A 22,740-nucleotide genomic window follows, 5' to 3' on the forward strand; every position below is an offset into this window, starting at 1 on the left:
AATTGTACGTAGGTCTTGAAAAACGTTCCAAGCCACAAACATCACATTTTAAGAAATTCGTGTTCAAAGTTTAATAAATATTAGTGTATTCCATACATGTGGGTCGGGCTACTAAGTCATGATGTCATTTAAAGAGTGACAGTAGGGCTGCCATTTTTTGTCAGTCAGTCCGTTAATATGAATCACGTGGCCAGTTTTGTGTTCTTAACTCAATTTCGACATGATTGTGATTCGGAACGTTATTCTGGAAGTACGTCCAATTATAATCGTTCGTATATACAGATATAGACTTACATGTTTCCTGAAGAGATCAGCATGACCAGCGAGGGCTGGATCCGCAGCAGCAATGAACCCGATCACATCCTCAACGGACCAATCAGCAGGTGCAACTGCAGAGGGCGGCGGCGGCGGAGCACCCGTTGTTGAAGAAGCTGGTTCAGGTCGCTCCGGCGATATTCGGGCTAACTTTACATTAGGGTTGCCGTTTGTTGCATTCGCGCTGCTACCGGGAAGAGAGTCTTGCTGAAAAGTAATAATATGGCCGTGATCGCTGGATGATAGTAAAAATTACATCTTTATGGAGTGGCTGATAATGATAATCCATACATGCTTAGATGAACAACACGAAAACTTGATGAAGTGTCGATACACCCACTACAATGCAGTATATTGGAAAATAGGTTCCTTATTTTATTTTATTTTTAAACTCTTCAATCACTTTATAATAATAATAATAAAACATTTATATTCAGATATTTCATTCATTGTTTTAGTTACAGTACCTACATTATTAACTAGTTATTAAAATCCAAAAGTTTGTGAAATTCTGTATACTAGAACTGGTATACGTTAACTTAGTTCAATTTATTGTAATCGCGTTTTCTTCAATGGTGAAATCAGCTCAAAGTCGCAAAATCCACAACGATATATTCGGAAAGATACGATAATATCCCGAATATATCGCACCTACCATACTCTAACAAATGTTCGTATTCCATATCGTTTATCGTAACAACATCGTAACCATAGACTAATATTTTGATTTTTTTTACGATGTAGAGTGAATGAATTACTTATGCGCAAACCTTGAAAAACTAGATGTTATCTGTGGTATGTCGCTGTTAAGTATCAAAACATAATTTAGGCGCTAAGGACCATGCCAGACTCTGCACCACCAATTTGCATCATTTACACAAAATGTAAATATTCAGAAATTATGTAATGAATATAATATGACCATTATAAATTGAATATATAATACAAAACTTGCGTATAATAAAATGTAAAAAAAAATAACTCAACCCTTCTCGCCGACTTCCTATTTCTCAGGCGGCCATTTCCATTACTTTCTACGCATAAACGATCAACGAAATGACTTAAATTACTTGGTAGTAAAAAAATCCTGTTGAATAGTAAATCACATAATTATTTTAATAATATTTATTAAGTATGTATACTGTACGGCAAATATATCTATACAACTTGAACCGATAATAGCAACGACAGCCTAGTAGGTGTCGTTGAGATTATCGTAAAAGTGACATTTGATTACTTGTTAAAATCGAATATTCGTCTTTGACATTTTCAACTAAGAGTAGGATTGGACCGATATTATCGAAAAATGTTTCGTTTGTTCAATCATCTTTTCGACATTGAATACTATGTAACTAAGAGTAGGATTCGACACGACTAATGCCACGATATATCGAATATCGATTTTAGGAGTAGGCCTGCTGATTATGTCACCAGTCTCAATGTGACGGACATTGAGGCTTAGACGGAATAAGTCATATGCCTGTAAATATTTAAAGTAACTAACTGATATGACGACAATAATTGAAATTTGTAAACAGGTGTTAAGAATTGACAATACCTAAAGATAGTATATTACATATATACGAACACCGCGCAAAAAAATATTTCAAGAAAATCATTTAAAAAAAAACATTTTGTGAAATAAAATCCAATTGTACGACTGTTACGTGGACGAGTTCTGTACGATTCCGATTCGTTCAAACCTGCGTTTAAGCCGCGCTAAAACCGCGCCAAGTTCCGACCGGAAGGTTGTATGCGTTATCTATTTTTACTCACGAAAACAACAAAATAAAAATAAAACTTGGAACTAGATTCATCGTACTACATACGATTCGGTAAAATTTAAAAATTTCGCAAGATGTCTTCAAAAACTGAAAAAGCAAAAATATATTTTTTCGGCTATCTTTAACTGAAAGAAGTTACTATATACTCACAGTTTCATATGACACCATCATAAATAAATTTCGTGATTGTATTCAAAAATATCTACTAATTCTTACCATTGTTTTCGTTTTAAAGCGTTTAAGATATTCCTTCACAATTATAGATTTTTCTCGTCAATAAAGAATACCTCAGTGTCAAAGTTCATTGCAGCGCAACTCAAACGCATAAACTCATCGGAGGACCTCCGCAAACTAAATCGCCAGTGCGTATATTATTATTTGCACGATTACAGCCAGTAGTCGGGTCGCAGCTCTGCATAAAGCCGCCGCTTTTTGTGGCGGTTATTGCCTACTAGCACGCGTTGCGGATTTTTAACCGCACGGAATTATCTTGCGGATTAAGACCCGCGTACTGAATCTCAATCAGCACGCACTGCGGAAAAATCCGCGCGATTTTATTCAGGTTTTGTACGCAGGTGACAGCCGAGACGTGTAAATGGACAACAGAACAGAAGTATCTTGCTTTGTGTAATTATTTAGTAGTTGCATTGAATTCGGCAATAAATTTGCAAATATTATTAATTAAAGAGTCTAAGCATATTAAAATGTATGCGAAGTAATGCAACAAAAGTACTAAAACATAGAATTGGGCAAGCTAGCCTCAAAAGAGTAACGAATGCATCCATGCTGAATGTGTCACGCGAGGAATTCATCTATTACCAGCTAATGAAATAAATTCAGAAGAATAATAACTTGTAACGAAAATAAATTAATTATAAGTCGTGGTGACTGGATTGACCAGACTCCACATCCGGCGACCATCATTAGTATATATAGTACGCATGGACCAACCACTGCTACACTTCTCATGTGAGGGAAAGTAAGGACACGCCCAACGACGAATACCCTGACGCGAGAACTCAAGTAAATAAAAAAAACAGCTAATGTTCTTATTCATTTTTATTGATATTAACTCAATATTCATATTTATTAGTAGCAGATTGCTTATAATTTTAAACTCTTTCAATCTACATCGTAACGACTTGGTTTATGTTATTTGTTTTCATGGCGGTTAGTGACGTACAACTCCATAGTTCCCAAAATATTCGTGCGGTAAAACATTCGTACCGCGACTCCGGGTTTTTATGCGGTATAAAATTCGTGCGTATATTTTCCCGCAAGTGAGCACGCATTAAATACAATAACGTCGTAAGTCACAAAATTTTGCAGGAGAGGGCGTGCGGGAATAATCCGCAATGCGTGCTAGCACAAAGTGCGTCGCAGAAGTCGTTGTTTATTAAACTGCGTAGGAGCCCTTCGTGTAGAAATATCGATGTGATGAATATGTTCAAAGTTCAATCGAACTGATAACGATACGCTTACAATATATGCATATTGTTGACAGCTTCTATAAACGAAGTCAAAATAGACGAAATCTGCAGTAAATCCAAGAGTTCGTTATTGGTATGGGCTGTATTGTTTCGCTTCCAATCTAATAACGAAACAAAGGTGGCGCCAATAGAGTTCTTATTTTATACAGAACTAGCTGCTGCCCGCGATGTTGTCCGCGTGGATCAACATCCAATAACAACAACTAAAGCTTTAAAATATAAAAAATATACTTAATATGTAAAGTTTTAAATTTAAAACTATTATTTAATGTAAATACGTAAATTAGTAGTTGCAAAAGACTATAACTAACTTCTTACTTAGATATTTTTATACCCCTCATAACAAGCCCGATCCGAATTTTTTAAAGCTGAATTTACACATGTACATAATTAACCTTAATTATCAAATCATTTAAATAGATAAAGATTAATATGGTTTCAATATCACCACTATTTGTTTCCTCCCATATTTGAATTTAATAATTTAAGGCGACACTAAATGCCAGCGACCTTGAGCGATATGAGTTCACGGCTGACGGCCCGCCATCTATGTAACAAAGCCAATATTTTCAAAATTGTTGCGTGGAAAACAGTTTATATGCTTACAATCCTCGTTATTCACTACTAATCTGAATAAATGTACCTACACAAAAAAGTGCAAGCTTTAAGAATAACTTTACTGAGAGAAGTACCAAAAAAATGCGTCACAGTAAGAAAAGTAAGATTAAGAAAGTAAGTACTAAGAAAAGTAGTAGTTCAAAGAGGCTCGGCAGTGTTAACTTTAACCAACAGCCTTAGCAACCTACAAATAAGACTTAAGGATATGTGTAACAGGATTAAGAAGTGTTCATAGCTCGAAATGCTATACTTTCACCACAAAACTTGTCTAAAAACACCATGTTTGCGTGTTTTCTGCTTACTCTTCGCCTTAAATAAAATCTATTATTGTTAACTTAACTATTATAGTTTGGCATAATACCATCATGGATTTTTTTGTGAATAATATCTAAAACACTATTTTATGTATCGTCAATAGTTTTCTCAGCGGTCGCAAAATAGTGACTTTGATTTCATTGTCCCAATTTAGGTACCTAACCTATTCTATCAATCTCTCTCTCTAATTTTTCTTATTAAATATACTATAATATACTCATATCATAACTATTATACGAGTAAAGTGTAACAGACAGTAAAGATGAAGATTTTAAATTAAATTCTAACAAACAAACAAAAATCAAATCTTTCCTCATAAAATACTAGTAATGATAATTCGCTCTAAATAAATTATTTTACTTAATACTTATAATAATTCTCGTCCGGTTTAGGTAATGTAATTAAGTGCGAAATTTAATTTCTTTTTTTTTATCTAGTGAATTCAAAATCGTTTATAACACGCCGCTTATTAATACTTAGGTATTTTTGAATATATTTTTGGTTATAGTGACAAACATTGGTTTTTTTATTAGTCTCCTTCTATGCTGGGTCTTTCACACACTTCTTGTGCGACTCGTTACTTTGTTCTATAATATAATGGAATATTTTTTAGCTAAGTATGACATTTTTTTAATAGGAAAACGCTTCGATTTATTTACAAGCGGATTGTACTGTATTTATATTCAACCCACTTAAGGAGTATTGTTGAACTGTTCAATTGCATAACAACTTTCAGTATACATAGATGTAAACATATAATTTGCATAACAATCAAATTTTAGCTTACAATTACTTAAGGGCTCCCACACTAAACTGCGATGCGATGCGATGCGATGCGAAGGGGCATCGCACGTTCCTGCGAAACGATTTTGTGCGGCAAACCGTTTGGTAGGGCAACCATACCTTCAAGTGTAGTCAGCCGTATTGGAAATGTTTTTAGAAAGCTTAAAATGGATCGCAAAAAGATTATTGCACTGCTGTTATTGTTAAATAGATATAAAAGAAAAAGAAGATTCTGGGTTCACCCACTTGTTACGATTATACAGACGCTCTTACACGCATCTTGCTTAGTAAATTTATTTTTATAATGTTCATCACTTGTATTCCAAAGGACGGGGCGCTCCTCGATTAAAGATATTAAATAATCTACATCATATTCCGCCATTCTATAAACAAAGATGCGCGCACGTCCTTCTCTAAAGCTATTTTAGAGCGGACTAAAGTCTTTTAAAAAAGGCGTCACCAAGTGTGACGTAATTTCGCAGGAATGCGCGATGCGAATGAGATCGGACGTTCTTGCGGTGCATTCGTGCGAGTTCGCAGATATTTGCGATGCGATGCGAGTTCGCAGTTTTGTGTGGGAGCCCTATACCACGAGATCGCAAAGTTCCCTTTCGAAATAGTTTGTTTTTTACTTAGTATATAATATAATTTATTTGTTATTTTATAACAGTTGCAAATTATGGGTTGCGATAATTTCTTGTTGAAAAATGAAGTATTTATTGAACATAACATTAGCTTTTCTAAATGGCAACAGCAACAGTACCAAATATTTACGGCAAATCCATTTCTTGTTTGAAATTATTTGAATAAATATGAGATACATACACTTTTAGTTCTCTTAAGGCCACAGACAGCAGGTGTGATCGTGTTAGACGTGGACTCCCCACACAGTGCGCAGGGTCGACCTGCAGACTCCCCGGTCACTATCTCGATCATTCCCACACAACATCCAACTCCAGCGCAGACAACTTTTAACCAATTCTTCAACTCGTCATTACTTAAATCTGAAGGAACTTTGACTGAATAATTCTTATTACCAGTGGAAACCTGAAATTTTTTATAGTGTAAAAAAAGGTTAACCCTAAGGTCAGTCTTAAGGCTAGATTTATGTAATCGCAGAACTTAATCATATCCCCTGGTACATGTCCACTGCTGGACAAAGGTCTCCCCCAAAGATCTCCACAATGGTCTGTCCTATGATGCCGGCGATCTTGACCAGTTCATCGGTCCATATTTTGGGGGGCCTACCAACACTGCGTCTTCCGGTATCGCAGAACTTAATGGGAGCTAATTTTTGTGGCTGAACTTATACATAGTATACTCAAATATTTTTTATTGTGTGACGTAAAATAAACAAGAGCCATAATTGCGTAGTCTGGAAATTTCTCGCGTATTCGCGATGATTCCCGTAACTCATACAAAGTGTACAATTAATTAAAAAAAAAACCTTTCGTTCCACGGCATTTTCAATTGATAATGCAACGGATAATGCTGTTTGCAATAGATTGATAGTTGAGTGGCTTTAAGAGTTGGTACATTTTGGCCTCGGTTTGTGAATTTCTCCAGTGCTTGTCATAATAGAGACTCAAACAGCGCTTCATGATTTCTGATATGGTTGGCGGTTATCAGCTACAATGCTTTGAGCTCCATCCTCCTCAGTTCGGGCATACATTAAAAATACGCTTATGATATCATTAAATATTGCGTGACAATTTTTTGATAATTTAAGCTAGATTCCATTTCTTTTAGCAATAAATAATAATTTTTAACTACATTCAAAAAGTAAACCTTAGGATTAAAACAAAATGCGAAGTTGATGTCCATGAAGTTTACCAAAGCCTTTGCGGCCCATCACCACCAATAGGGCTTCTATTATACATTCCCATGTATGTTAGCTAAAAATATATTTCTATGGGATCTAACTTTGGTTGCCGAAAAATATTTTCTCATAACTATTTACTATATATTAAGTGCTAGTTACAATAATACTGAAAATAATATGTTGGATTGTTAGTAATACCTGCACATTAGTAATATTTGAATAACTGCTTGATGCTGTAAGGATAGCCCGTGTGAGCTTTTGTGGATCTGGATGGACACTTAGCAATTCCTTCACTAAGGACTCTGCAGCACCAGATGGACCAACACCAGTGACAGACGTGGGTAACACGGTGCTGCCACCTGTGCAACTACTGCGAATGCGCAAGGTTACATTTGGTATAGGTGTTGGACTTTCCGAATTTGTCGTTGTTGTACCAGTAGACCCACCCTCTGGTAGAGCTGGGTTAGGTGGAATACTAGGACGTAATTTAAACCTGAAACATGGTAATATTATAATTATTGTGAACTAATGAATACTAGACACAACAAATAACAAATTCATGCCAATACATTGATATAAATAGCATTGTGATGCAATGCTATAATTTGTAAGTGCAGCATGATAACCTCTTATTGACAACAGGATAAGTAAGAAATAATATGTTTTCGTTTTATTCCATAGATAGCACTCACAGTAAATTAATGGGATTCACAGAAGCGGCGTCAATTGAAATACGCAGTTTTCATTCTATTTATATAACAATAAGGAAAAGGGGATTTCGACACGTACGGGTATTCATTCTACAGCTATAGAAAGAAATAGAAAGCTGTTCTTCTGAGCTTTCTTTTCGCGTCGAACTCGACTCGTGGGTGACCAAGGTGCACCACAACCGCATATTTCCCGGTGCGACTCACACATGCTGGATATACAATTCTGGTACGCCGTGGCAGCCGTGTTTAAAGCACTTTTCACCTTGGAGATTCACATGTGCTCCGAAGTTGGAGTGGGTCTTTACCCATTTTTTCAGCTCCCACCCATAAATGGGCGCAAGCGGTTGAGTCAAAGGGAGAGGAGTTGGCGGTGACTCTGGATTTAGACAAGGCCTTCGAACGGGTGTGGCACAAAATGGGCTTCCCAAATGCCAAGAGAACTAACCGGAGCATCGGGGTTGATGTCTCGAAATCTCGAGCGATTGCTGATTCCGCGGAAGAACCAGACCGTAGCCTATACCCCCGTCCCTCCACCAGAATATAGCAGCGGTCAGAGAATCCATCCCCGAGCCTTGTGTTTCCTTACGGAGACGCAGATACCTCGACCGAGCGATAATTTTTAGCCTCAGGCATATGTGTGTGCGTTAGGGAGGACATCTGCTGTCGCCGTTTCGGCAATTTAGAGGGTAGGGACCTGTCTACTCTCTGGCTGCCTGTAGATTTTGAGGACCGCATTAATGCGTGTGTCTGCTGCAGGTCCCATAGTGGTAACGCAGAAACGGATCGTCTCATGGGCTGCGTTCAAACGGCAATTGACGACGTGCTTACACAGATCCACTCCGATGAAATCAAAATCTTGGGTGATATCAACGCACTGCAAACTACAGACTGCACAGATCGTGCATAATTTTGCATTGGCGCTTACGCCAGACCATAGTCTGTCCCAATTGGTTGAGACGTCAACGCGGCTCCCAGATGTGGATAGCCACATGCCATCCTTATTAGATCTTCGACTATACAATCGGATAGTTATCAGGTGTCTGTCGACGTCTCGGAATGTCCAACCATTGCCTGGTCAGGGGTGTAGTGCCTATCCAACGGCCATTTCGCCACCAGCGAACCGCCGCGTTTGATACTACAAGTCAGCAGATTGGATAGGATGCGTTCCTTTTTGAATGCCCCCAGGGTAGGCAAGTCTTGTTTCCCTTCGGATGATCCGATGCCTATGCTAGGCACTGGGTTTGATGGATCACTTAAAGCAGCATCTGAATGCAAAAAACAGGCGTATCGTACCTGGGTTGCGGCACTGCGCGCTAAGGATCCGAACTACAAAGTTTTGAAGAGTAAAATATATAACGGTGCTTTCAGATTCTTTAAGCGGTATATTACTCGTGCGAAATTGAAGCAAGTCGTTCGGGGCGACTGGAACACGCAAGTTCTGGGCGTTGTTGAAAGTTGCTCTTGGTAACTTAAAACAGTCGTCCCTGCTGCCACTGCACATGAGGAATGACACCCTGGCCCATACGGCAAAAGAGAAAGCCGATCTTCTGTGCTATCTTTTTGCCTCCAACTCAACTCTTGACGACAGCGAAAAAGACCACCGACCATCCCGCGGAGTCAGAGCTCTGTACTTGTATTACAGTTCAGACAGAAAATTATTCGGCGAGCTCTGTTTTCGTCGGACGTACAGAAGTCGAGCGGGCCGAATGGCATTTCTCCCATCGTGCTTAGAACGTGTGTGAACCCCTAAATTGCTAACGCGCAGTCCTGCCGGACTCATGGAAGTCAGGCCATGTCCAACCGATCCAAAAAAGAAACACTTCGAATCAGGAAAACTACAGGCCTATAGCTACTATCTTCCTGCTCTCCAAAATCATGGAGAGTATAAGTAACTGACAGCTCTTGGTACACCAAGACGGTCGTCAATCAAGCCATTGATCAACGACCGACAATACGGCTTTCGCCATCGTGGGTCGGCAGGCGACCTTCTGATATAACATGATGGGCAGCGGCTATCTAAAGCAAGGGAAGATAGGACATGGGTACCTTCAAAAAGGCTCATATAGAATTTTTGGGGTTTTTCAAGAATCCTGGGCAGCAATGCATTGTAATGGGTAGGGCGTATCAATGACCATCAGCTGATCATCCTGCTATTAGAGATTATAGGCAAGAAACTAAAATGTTTTTTAAGGTGTAATCACATCAGCTGACTTTCCTGGTGCATGTGTACTAAATAGGATATTCTTTGGTACTGCATTTGGAAATCTTTCACTATAAAGTGTCCATTAAACAACAATCTTGCCTATCTTAATAGGCGGATGAGTACCGACTACCGAGTGAAGATGGAAACCTGGCACTTTTTTATCTTTAAATTTGTATTTTAATCATTATTGATTATAGTATGTTGACCAATTACATAATCTAGTCCCAGGCTATCACTTAGGTAATCAGCTGTGGAGGAGAAGGATTTAACACAAAGCCATTTCATTTAAATTATAAAAAGATAAGTAGGTGAACTTGCATGCAAAAAACTGAATAACATTGAACTATATATATAAATTCAGTCCATGTATTTACATCATGAAAAACCCCAAACATTCTGAACCGCACTGCATTGTAATGGGCTTGGTGTATCATTAGCCATCAGCTGATCATCCTGCTCATCTCATGCCTTATTTTCATTAAAAAAAAAAACACTTTATGTTCATATATATTGAATTCCTGTTTTGCATTATGCAATATTTAATTTTATTTGAAGCAAAGTGAAGTGAATTTTTAAACAAACAACTGCATTTAGTGATTGTTAATGTACTTAGATTATAATGTACATATGTATAAAAGCCCCTAAATCAATAAAGAAAAAAAAATTTGTGATTGACATGTTGTTTTTTTTTTATGGAATAGGAGGACAAACGAGTGTACCTGGTGTTAAGTGATCACCACGGCCCACATTCTCTTGCAACACCAGAGGAATCACAAGAGTGTTGCCGTCCTTTAAGGAAGGTGTACACGCTATTTTTTAAGGTACTCATGTCGTATATATATGTTGTGTTTATTTGCTTTTGATCAAGTGATGGTTTTATTAGGGAGTTAAGTTCAGATATTAAAAAGTGATGTATTTTGATATCTGTGTAGGAGTTCAAACAGTAGCAAATTGTAAATAACATAAAAAAGATTTATTTTGTAAAGGTACTAAATTGAATTCATGTATTAAGGAAATTTCATTGAATTTTACATATTAACATCTATTTACTATTATGTAACAATAGGATCAGGTATTCAACTTCATTAACATCATCCAATAACCAAATGTTGGACTTGACTTCAATGAATAAAAATATTGATAATTTTTTTAACCAATTAACTGTTAATTAGTATGAAATTTATTTATTATAATCTATTGTTGTCTATTTATTGGCTAGATCACTTGGTGTTGCATAGAGATCTCACTTTATAGTGAGCCTTCTACCTCAATTATCACGGGGATTGTTTTGAAGAATGTGGGCGAACACATTATATCAGGTGACCTTGTATCAAAAAATTCGTATAAAACATGTTTGGTTTCTGATCTAAATCTAATACACTTACTGCAACATAATCAGTTTAAAAAAGGATTTGACTCTGATAGACTAACTCTTGACTTAATTAAAATCCATAAATCCAACTGGATCAGCCTATAAAATTCCAAAATTAAAAAAACATGCCTTTTGAGTTAATATAAAAACAAGAAAAAAGAGAGATCCAGAGCAACCCTGAAATATTATATTAACTTAAGATGTTCCAGAATATTCATTATTGGTCCATTATTGTTTTATATTTATTTAAATGAATTACAAAAAATTGGTTTACTAGGAGATAACATTATATGCTGATGACATAAGTTTATTTTAAATGGATTATTCAATAAATTTCATAATTAAAATAGCACAATATGACCATGATAATTTAAATAAATAATATTTGGTTGCAATAACATTTACTGACTATGAATACTTTTAAAACAAATTGAATAATATATTAAATTATGTATTGACAATTGATATAGCTGATATGGTTAGTGACCCTTACTATGAAGCTAGAGGTCCCGGGTTTGAATCCTGGTAGGTGCAATCATTTATATGATGTATATGGATGTTTGTTTCCGTGTCATGGATATTCATATGTATCTAAGCATGTTTAAGTAAGCATATTCTATTAAATATATTGTTGTCTTGAACCCATAGTACAGGCTATGCCTCTGTTGGGGCAAGATAATTTGTGTAAGAGTGTGTCAATATTATTATTATTACTATAATATTCACTGCAAAAAATAAAAAAAAATGTAATCAAATACACCTGCAATCAGAAGTGCAATAAAAAGTCAAAACAAATAACAAAATAGTGTAGGCATTTTATTAAATTTTTATATAAACACATGGACTAAATTTATATAATTTACCTAATTCAGTATTTAAAATTTTGATAAACATTTTGTATCAATCACCAATGAATTCATTAAAGTTCAATGTTATTCAGGTTTCTGCATGCAAGTTCACCTACTTCTCTTTTTATAATTTAAATAAAACGGCTTTGTGTTAAATGCTACTACTCCACAGCTGAATACCTAAGTGATAACCTGGGACTAGATTATATAATTGGTCAACATACTCTAATCAATAATGATTAAAATACATATTTAAAGATAAAAAAGTGCCAGGTTTCCGTCTTTACTCAGTACTCATCCATACTAAGAAATGCATGATTGTTGTTTAATGGACAATTTGGAGTTAAATATTTCAAAATGCTATAATAATATCCTATCAGAAAAGTCAGCTGATGTGATTACACCTAACTTTCCCAAATCGGCAGTGCCCCAGAGACCTAGATCTTTCAGATACACCAAAACCTAGTATGCTGTATACCCTACTCCATCACCAAGTACTGACCCTTATTTTGTTTATAAGTTGGTTTATTTTGTATGGTCTTATAGCTTGTTTCAACAGCTTTCCGATGCAGTCACTCAAATCATCCTAATTGTAAGCAATCTATTGCTATACCTTAAAATAATATGCATTGACAGAAAGAAGGCCAAACACCAAAATGGTGCTGATCTGAGGCATACCATATGATCAGAGTTTCCCGGAATGTAAAATTTAAAAAACTTCTAGATTCTTGCCTATAATCTCTAAGCTTTTAAAAATTCTGCTCAGAAGTTTTCTGTATGGTGCAAATTAAATAATAACAGCCTATCAGTATGATTTTCTGGTACTAGCATGTATATTATTGAGAAGGACTTTTAAATTTGGGGAGTAATAAGTGTTATTAATTGTAGCTTATAAGAAAAATACACAAAATGGGCACAAAATAAATATTTCTCATAATTTAACTATAAGGCTTTACAATTGTTAAACAAAATACAACTAAAAACAAACTTAAAAATAATATATAACAATTATTTTATGTCCATCATTAATATGTTATATAACAGCTATTGAAAAGTAATGTTACATTATTAACCAAATATAAAACATACCTAGATGGAGCTGTAGCACTTTTTTGACCAGGTGGTTGCAAAAGATGACCAGCTCTTGCACACCACCCAACTGGAAATATATCCCTTGAATCATATTTACACCAGTAATCAAATGCACCTCTCCAACCATCAAATGTAACATGAATTTGATCATTTTTTACTGCCCCTACAGTTGCACAACAAATCAACTGTGGATTTTTTTTATCCACTGCCTCCAACTTCTGACCAACAACAAATAAGTTTGATTTCGGAGTTGGTGGTTCCGGTTGAAACACCTTGGCTGGTGCCATCTCTGCTCCATTTAAGGTTTTAAGCAAAAACATTGGCCAACTACTTGCATTCATTCTGAAGCCTAATGGTGGTTGTAACATCCCATCATGTTTTTCACAGTGGCCAATTGGATGAATATCGCCTGCATCAACAAGCCTCCAAAAGTCATTTTTGTTATCACTACCATCAAGTCTCAACCTTAATCGGGGGCCTAACACTCCCACAACAGTTGCAATGCATGTTGATGTTAAATTCCGAGGATCCAAAGCCTCTAACTTCATATTGACTTTAAAATCATTCATGGGTGGCACAGATGCTTGTTTGAAACAGTCTTCAGGTGCTGCAACACTGTTTGTTTCTTTCATATAATCATTCCAATCAAATCCTTGATATAAATCATAATAAGTTCCTGTCGATGTATTGGTTGAATTACTCTCTGAACCATTTGCGCCATTACCAGATTGTGGGGATGTGGTACGTTTCTCATTTTTCTTTTGATATTTATTCAAGCAATATGTCGAACAGAAGTTCTTACTATTAGAAGGCGCGTTACCACGAATTACATTGTCACAGTGAAGACATGCACCTTTGCTATAAGCCTGTCTAAATTCAGTAAGACAAGTTTCTGAACAGAACTCCTTTTTCCCATTTTCTGTAGGTAAAACATATTTCAATGGTGTTTTGCTCTCTCCACACCAGGTACATGTACGTTTAGGTGGTCTTCCAGGTCCACGTATTTTGCCGGGAGCATGACCCGAAGAGCCGACAGTGTTGTTCGACATTATCTCACACTAAATTAATACATCACTACAAAACGCATAAGCTGAGTTTAAATTATTCACATTTTTTCAATACTATTCAATAAAGATTACACAACTGCTACAAATAAAATATTTTTTCTTCAGAGTAATATAAACAACGTCAATTCAATATTTATGACGCCATATCATCGTCCATTTTAAATTTGTGATTTGTCAGAATGTAGACAGCAGAAGTCAGACTAGAGACTAAGATTGCCATTCTAGAAAAGACGTGTTTTTTTAATACTACCTACATAAATTATTGCAAACAAAAGTATGGAGGGTAGAAGCAAGGAGAATCATCTGTGTATATCTCTGCAGGCTACTTTTCGCTTCGATGATAAGCTCTTTTGGATTACGGTCACCGTCATAAGGTGGAAGTCTTAATACTTCATGAGCACGGCCTTTAAGATTTCGTCTGCTTTATACAGAGTTTTCAAAATTAACACGGACAAGACAAAGATCATGTCTAATGTCCATGTTGCACCTAAACCCGTAACAGTTAGGAATTGTATTCTCGTAATTGTTGGCAAGTACGTCTTCCCTTCTACCTTCGACAAATAATACAGCTGTTAGGCAGGTCCAATTACAGGAAAGAAGTCAAATCGGATGGGCAGCGTATGGAAATATCTGTAAAATCTTCTCGTTCCAAATACCAGTGTCTCAAGACGAATGTTTTTAACCAGTGTATTTTGCCAGGGATGACATACGGAACTATGCCGAAATAATTTATAGCCTTATAGTTTTTATGAATGTATGTTTCGTCATTATGAAGATCGTATGTTATATGTTTTCCTTTAACCTTTTTGAAGATATAGTTCTAAGTATCTTTGTCGCCAAGCAGCGATATCAAAGCATTCACTCTAAACGATTTGTTATTTTTAAAGTGATATTATTCACTTCTGGGACTAATTAAATTGAATTTTGTAAGAGCGACATCTCAAGTCAATTTCCTAATATGCAATTATTGGAGTTAAGCAGGTTATCAACAGCTGTAAAGTAGATTCTGTAGATGAAGCACAACCTGAGAGTTGACATACCAAGATTTACGGACGATACGTCACTGGAATGGTTGGCTCAGTTGAAGAACGCTTGGACGGAATCCGAAAGGTCGGGGGTTCGAGTCCCACATCGTTCATTAAATTTTGATTACAAATTTATTTTAATTTTACAAATTAGATTTATTTTTAACAAATGAGATTTATTTCAGGGAACTTAACATTTTAGTAGCCAGTATACAGGGCAATTATAGTTTTTAGTTATTTTATTAAGTACTATCATGTATAATTTTTTTATTTTTTTTGTTAAGCACATCTTATTCTATTTTATTCAATTTACTGTAATGGGTTTAAAATGCCTGAAATAAATGACATATTATTATTATAACAGCAACAGAATTACTCGAATATGTTAGAGCGCAAAGTCACGTGCAACGGTAACTTCGATGTTATCGCTTAGTGTGTTAAATGTTACAATTAACTTTTACCCAGAATAAAACATAAGGCATAATAATTAATGGTCTTTATTAATAAATTTAACTTCTAATATAATTATAATTATTTGAGTGTTTGTGATCTATAACATCTATTTTTGATTAATGAGATTTCGATTTGGAAATTCTAAATAAAAGTGACACTACATACAATAAAGTAATAAAACAGTAGTTACTTTAACATCAAACTAGAGCGCCCGAATACAAATACATATCCACATGACTAACAGGTATATAATAATTTAGTTTTCAACACGTAACTTGTAGAGACTTGGCTAAAGATTCCCACCGCCCAAGAATCGGTCCATTAACACAATAAAAACCTAGTTCGTAGTTACTAATATAAATTAAATGTTGCGCTAATGTAACGTATCTCTAGTTAAGGATACATTGTTGTCACCGTTTAATGACAAGATCTTATCTATCCACAGTTATGTCCAATATAGTTATTGTCCAGTGCTTTATGTGGATAGGTTATTGAAATGTAATTAGACGTAAAAGGATAGATTTGTCTACTTCTATTATGTTAAACTAAAGATAGATAGGTTTTTGAAAGCGGCCGTAACCAACTCTGCTATCGCTATTGCCCCACAGAACTTTTACTCTAATACTGCCCTCGCAGGGCGACTGTCAATATCAAGCGAGGAGTCATGTTAATTCGTACAAGTTAAAATAGTATAAAGTCATATCGTGTACGTCAGTGCTATGTCTTACCCCTCGTTTACACCAAGAAACAAGTCGAAAACTTGTTCTATACAAAAGTTGTACAATACTTGTCAAAACATAATTATTTGTTTTTAACATGTATTGCAATTGTCACAAACATTCCTGCGTTCACACTGTGTTGCTAACAAGTTTTTATACAAGTAATAAGTAAAATTTGCGTTCACATATAGATCTGAAACATGTTTGATACAGTCTGATACATTGACTGCGTTTACACCAACATAAAACATACATGTTTGTAACAAGTATTGTTAATTTTATTGAAGCTTATGTATAATACTTATTTAAAACAAGTTTTATACTCTATCCATGATTGATGGTTTATCCATCGGCAATTTAAACAACCGGCGGTTTTAAACATTTACCGGCCATACCGCTTTTTTTTGTGGAAAAGAAAAAGATAAATGGAGTGGTTAAAGACATAAGCTTTATTAGCAATATTTATCTTGGCTTATATTAAGACTAGCTGACCCGACAGACGTTGTTCTGTCAATAAACGATTCGAGAGATATGGTAAATGCTTGGGTGAGTGCGTGGGTGGGATCGTGACACGACAAACTATGTAAACCTTCCTTGAGCTTCAACGAATCTATTACAAAAGATTTCATTGAGATCGGTCGAATAGTTTAGGAGTTGTTAGGGAACATACAAACATACATTCTCTTTTATATATATAGATAGATAGATATTCTTTCGATACTTTTATAATCGTCTCGCAAGCATGAGTAATGCATTAACTATATCTTGCCTTTGATATCCGATGTAAAAACAAAGAAAAATATAAGTCACTAGTAGCTAGAAATCTCAAATAAATAGCTAACAAAAAAAAGCGCGTACGCCTTTTTTCATAGCCGGCAACGCTCCTGTGATTCCTCTGGTGTTGCAAGAGAATGTGTGCGGTGGTGATCACGTATCACCAGGTGACCCGTGCGTACGCTCGTTTGTCCTCCTTTTCATAAAAAAAATAATTGCTCTGCTGGAGTGATGGCATGTCGATACTGTGAATTCTGCTAAGGAAAGTATGGTGCAACTTTTTGAAGCAAATTCTCCAAATTTACTGGTCCCATTCTAACAAAATTTATAAATCCACTTCTGTCTTCTATTCTTTAATCATTCAATAAGGAACGATAGGTCCCTTCTTGCTGTCGTCTCCTCAAAACTAATCGCGACCAGTACTTGCGTGGTTTTATTGAACTTCCGTCATTTTGTATGATGTACAAGTATACTGCACTCATGAAGCAAAGTTCAGCAGTACCTTCCATAGAGAAATTAAACACTACGTTCAGTACCTTCACTTTCTATTGTCTGTACCAGAAGTCAATTGTGTTGTCAAATTCATTTATTTCTGCACTGACATGTCTTCAGCAAGTTTAGCTATTGTACAAGCCTACAACGAGCATAAATCATGAGATCATGTACATGTAGACACCTAATAGGTGACAAACAATTTCATCACACAAGTTTCATACAAATATTGTCTACGACAAGTTTTATGTTTTTGTATTTTGAAAACATTGCATACAACTTTTATATGTAATTTGCATGAAATTTGTTAAATACGTGTATAATACCTTGGAGATATATTATAGGTACTCCTTGTAAACCAGGGGTTAGACACAGAGTCAAAAATTGTATTCTATAGAGCACCGAGTATGTCACAGAGTATATACTTTACAGAGTACTTCTTGTTCTATCAGCAGAGATTGACTCAGAAGTCAGAAGTCAGAACTCAGAGCAGTGAATACTGATTAGTGATCAGCAGACTTCTGGATTGTATCGAGTCATAGTTTTACCTTGTTATTTGTCCACTTTTTATTAAAATTTACTATTTTTCCGATTCCAACTCAAGTACCGTGTTTACAACTTATTTTTAAATGTGTGATTTTTAAGAATAGCCAATATGCCTCTGGCAAATGCAACAGATCCTTGGCGAATGCAAAATGTTGGTGATATCTCGGTAAGAATTACACCCTATTGTATTCAGTTCAATTGGTCGTCAATGGAGATGATAATTATCATGACAATATTAAATAAACATAAAGTGTTTTTCTTCTTTACTTCCAACAATATTGAATCGTCAGTGTAATCAAATTTGAATGAAATCGGGCTAAACACTTTGATATAGCCACTTTAGTAGTTGAATGTTTAAACATTTATAATGTAACAGATTTTGCGTGTTTCATTTGCTAAAGACACATAACTATTTGTCACTCAGAGAGGAATTGCTACACAAGCTGCAAACAGTCTTCCAATGGTTGTTGAGAATTCGGAATCACGCCAAACCTCAACGACTGAAAGTATCGAGTCTACATCTGTTAGTGATATTAGTTTTGAAAGGGAAGTAGAGATTCAGGATGTAGTAAAAGAAGGCCATGAAAAAGCTGATCCTTCACAATTTGAGCTGCTCAAAGTGCTTGGTGAAGGTTCCTTTGGAAAAGTATTCTTAGTCAGGAAAGTTAGTGGTCCTGATGCAGGCACTCTTTATGCTATGAAGGTAATGTTTACAAGTTTTTAAACCTAACTCACAAAATAACAATTTAAATGACTCAAATTATCCTAAATGGTTTTAATCTTATCTGACTATCTGAGATTCACTACAATCATTCATATGAGCTGCTACTTTTAATGGTCAGACTAGATGAAATCATTGCTCAATCATCAAAATTGTTTTATTAATTAAGATCTAAGAATGACACATACACATCAAAAGCTAAAATTAACCATTTACCACCATTTGGAAAAGGTTAAGCATTAATTAGAAGAAGTGGAGACAAACTCATTGGTAATCTTTTAAATCAATATTTACAAATACATCATGTAAAAATTATTTTAATTTTACAAAATTAATCCTCAAAAATATATCACAACTAAGGTACTTGAATATGTAAAAAAATAAATTATATAAAATAGGGTTTTCGAATACAATAGATGCATCAACTCACTGTGATTACATACTTTAAATAAAGGTGTCATACAAGCACTACATTAATTATTATGAAGATACATTACTATTATTGCTATTATACTATAATATAAATAATTAATTTAAATGATTCTTCTGCAGTATGAACAGGTATTTGTTAAATCTTAAATATTTATTTCTTAACCAAAGGAACAAAACATGTCTTACTAGACATTTAAGACCCCACAATAATATGCATATTCATTTAAGACCCCACAATAATATGCATATATACAAATGTAAATGTAAAATATGTCGAATAATACAGGATTTTTTGTCTATGGCTAACTGTGGCACATAAGTCTGATAACTCTGGATTAACGATGACTTATCATTGTTACCATACCATGCTATTAGCCATTAAATAAGTCTTATGGCTAATAACATGGTATTCATTAAATAATCATCAATAACATAATCAGATATAATTTTAAATTGTCATTCTATTTAAAACCTATTAGTTGATTTCAATCCTCACACCAATTCATGTGAAATGTGTTCATTTGCATATTGAAAGCCGGTTTCAACCTTTTTATAAGGTTTTTACCTATGTAATGATGAAAAAACATTATTCCCCTCCATATCTTAAAGTTTATCTAGCAAACTATTCATTTTGCTTAAATTGATAGGTATTTATGTAAATTACAGGTTAAATAAATACATGTACCTTCACTATGTGTGGTATTACACTTATTACATACTTTATAACATTCCCAAAAAATAGTGGCCAGAGCACTAACTGAAATATGTATATATATATTATGTTCTATGACTCTATATATTTTCAACTTACCCTGAAAATACTTGTACTTATTTTTTTTAATTCATATAAAATGACAGGAAAGTCTTAAAGGTGGGATTTCTGCAAAGTTTACTACTACTCTATAAATATCTGTGGTTTACATTCAATTTAGAGAAGGAGAAAATTGTTTAAATAAAAATTCTTAATTGCTGATCAGCACATGAAAAGAAGGCTTACTTAAAATAAAAAGCCAGGTTACATAGTTACTTATTTAAAAATGCCTTGAAACATTTTTTCAACAAATAAATAAGGTAAAGGAAAAATTTGTCAACAAGTACATTTGGAACTTTAAAATTTATAACTGAAAAGTTAAAAAATTCATAGAACATGGTACAGGTACATACACCATATAGGCTGATTTATGTCTGGGCATCATATAAAAAACTGGTTTCCATCATTATCTACAGCCTACAGTTTAACCATTAAGTTATGTTAATAATTATAACCATTGTTTAATTGTGAAATATACAAGTTTTTTTTGAACATACCATTTGTCTTTATGTTTAATAGGTACTTAAAAAAGCAACATTAAAAGTAAGGGATCGCGAACGAACTAAAATGGAAAGGAACATTTTAGTTGAGATGGGTCATCCCTTTATTGTTAAATTGCATTATGCATTTCAAACAGCTGGAAAACTCTACTTAATACTAGACTTTTTACGAGGGGGCGATTTATTTTCAAGACTTAGCAAAGAGGTAAGATAAAATTTAATGTAGATTTGGATGTGGTAAAGTTTTGTACATATTTACAAAGCAATTAGTTTTGATCAAAAAAATGGAATGAAAAGGTAAATACTGCCCTTCTCACTAGAATATGTATACACTCTGTCTCAGACTTTAGAATTTATTAAAGAATGGGTGGTAGGTTTTGATGTTCAATAAATGATATAAAAAAAAATCCATAATAGATGAAGATGAAGAACATGTTTGCCATTTAAATAAATATTTATAAGTAAAATAATAGTTAATGAAAATGCCAAATAATATAACCGGCTATACACAAATATAATTTTGAAAAAATAATTTTATTTACGATGCGGAATTCGAACCCACGACCTCCGGCGTTCCGTGCCGGTGCTCTAACCAACTGAGCTAACCGTTCGAGTACCGCCTCGCTATAAAATTCTGTTTAGATTTACAAGAGCGACATGTCAAGTCAATTTCCTAATATGCAAATATTGGGGTTGAGCAGGTTATCAACTGTAAAGTAGATCCTGTAGATGACGCCACAACCTGAGAGTTGAACAAAGCAAACAGAATTTTATAGCGAGGCGGTACTCGAACGGTTAGAGCACCGGCAAGGAACGCCGGAGGTAGTGGGTTCGAATCCCGCATTGTTCATAAAATTTTGTTTTTCAAATTTTATTTGTGCATTAATCCTAGAAGTGAGCGTTATCACTTTAAAAACATAACATATTGTTTAGATAACTGGCTATTTTATGTTTTAGGTAATGTTCACGGAAGAGGATGTGAAATTCTATTTAGCAGAGTTAGCCTTAGCCTTAGAACATGTGCACAAACTTGGTATCATATATAGGGATCTGAAGCCAGAAAATATATTGTTGGATGCTGACGGTCACATTGCACTCACTGATTTTGGTTTGTCAAAGTTACCACCCACTAGTGACAAAGCTTATAGCTTTTGTGGCACAGTTGAGTATATGGCACCTGAGGTAGTTAACAGGAAAGGACACACATTTGCTGCTGATTGGTGGTCTTTTGGAGTACTCATGGTATGTGATTAATTAATCAGTTTATATTTTAATTTGTTTATAGTATTTCTAGATTTTTATGTTATTGTAATTCACATTATGTCACTAGATATAATTATATATAAACAATTGTAACATAACATAACAAATAAAAATCTTCATCTTTCGAAAAAAAAAGTTTTTATAAATATAAATGATCACAAGTTCATTTATATAAAGTAACATCTAAGTAAATATGTTAATTGCCTGAGGTTAATGTATTTTTAATGGGTTAATAATAAAATCTATTAAAATTTGTTACCTTCTTATGGTCTGTATGTAGATTAAAACACCCTATCACTTTACTATCAAAACGCCATGAGCTATCTAGCTAGCTAATAAAATGCTCAGAAAATATCTTTATTTATTTATGGTGTGTGTGGATGATGCAGCTGCTATTCTCAATAACTATTGTTTTGTATTAATTTACATTTAATATTTTGACTTACACGAGTAAGTAAGGCATTGAGCATTTTTGTAGCATCACTTTACTTGTATTGTAATTGATGAAAATGATTTGTAAAATGATGAAAATGTAAATGTTGATCTAAAAGAGTGGCAATGAGTTTCTTGCCACTTCTTCTCATT

General features: G+C 34.7%; 2 protein-coding genes across 3 annotated transcripts in view; one reads left to right on the forward strand and one right to left on the reverse strand.

Moving 5' to 3' along the window:
- LOC126972229 (polycomb protein Scm) overlaps positions 1-22,740 on the reverse strand; it is a 324,514-nt gene that overhangs the window by 7,148 nt on the left and 294,626 nt on the right. The window contains exons 2-5 of the mRNA XM_050818872.1: positions 13,350-13,775; positions 7,326-7,620; positions 6,131-6,352; positions 295-522 (exon numbers count right to left, since the gene is read on the reverse strand). Of these exons, the coding sequence (XP_050674829.1) occupies positions 295-522; positions 6,131-6,352; positions 7,326-7,620; positions 13,350-13,720 (1,116 nt within the window). The 5' untranslated portion in view covers positions 13,721-13,775. The remainder of the gene's footprint in view (positions 1-294; positions 523-6,130; positions 6,353-7,325; positions 7,621-13,349; positions 13,776-22,740) is intronic.
- Positions 18,379-22,740, forward strand: part of LOC126972208 (ribosomal protein S6 kinase 2 beta) — a 35,758-nt gene continuing 31,396 nt past the window's right edge. For both annotated transcript variants that reach the window (XM_050818835.1, XM_050818836.1), the window contains exons 1-4: positions 18,379-18,594; positions 18,853-19,131; positions 20,912-21,097; positions 21,850-22,134. In XM_050818835.1, coding sequence (XP_050674792.1) covers positions 18,538-18,594; positions 18,853-19,131; positions 20,912-21,097; positions 21,850-22,134 — 807 coding nt within the window. In that variant the 5' untranslated portion in view covers positions 18,379-18,537. The remainder of the gene's footprint in view (positions 18,595-18,852; positions 19,132-20,911; positions 21,098-21,849; positions 22,135-22,740) is intronic.

Source organism: Leptidea sinapis, chromosome 25 (genome assembly GCF_905404315.1).
Source record: "Leptidea sinapis chromosome 25, ilLepSina1.1, whole genome shotgun sequence".
NCBI classification, from domain to species: Eukaryota; Metazoa; Arthropoda; class Insecta; order Lepidoptera; family Pieridae; genus Leptidea; species Leptidea sinapis.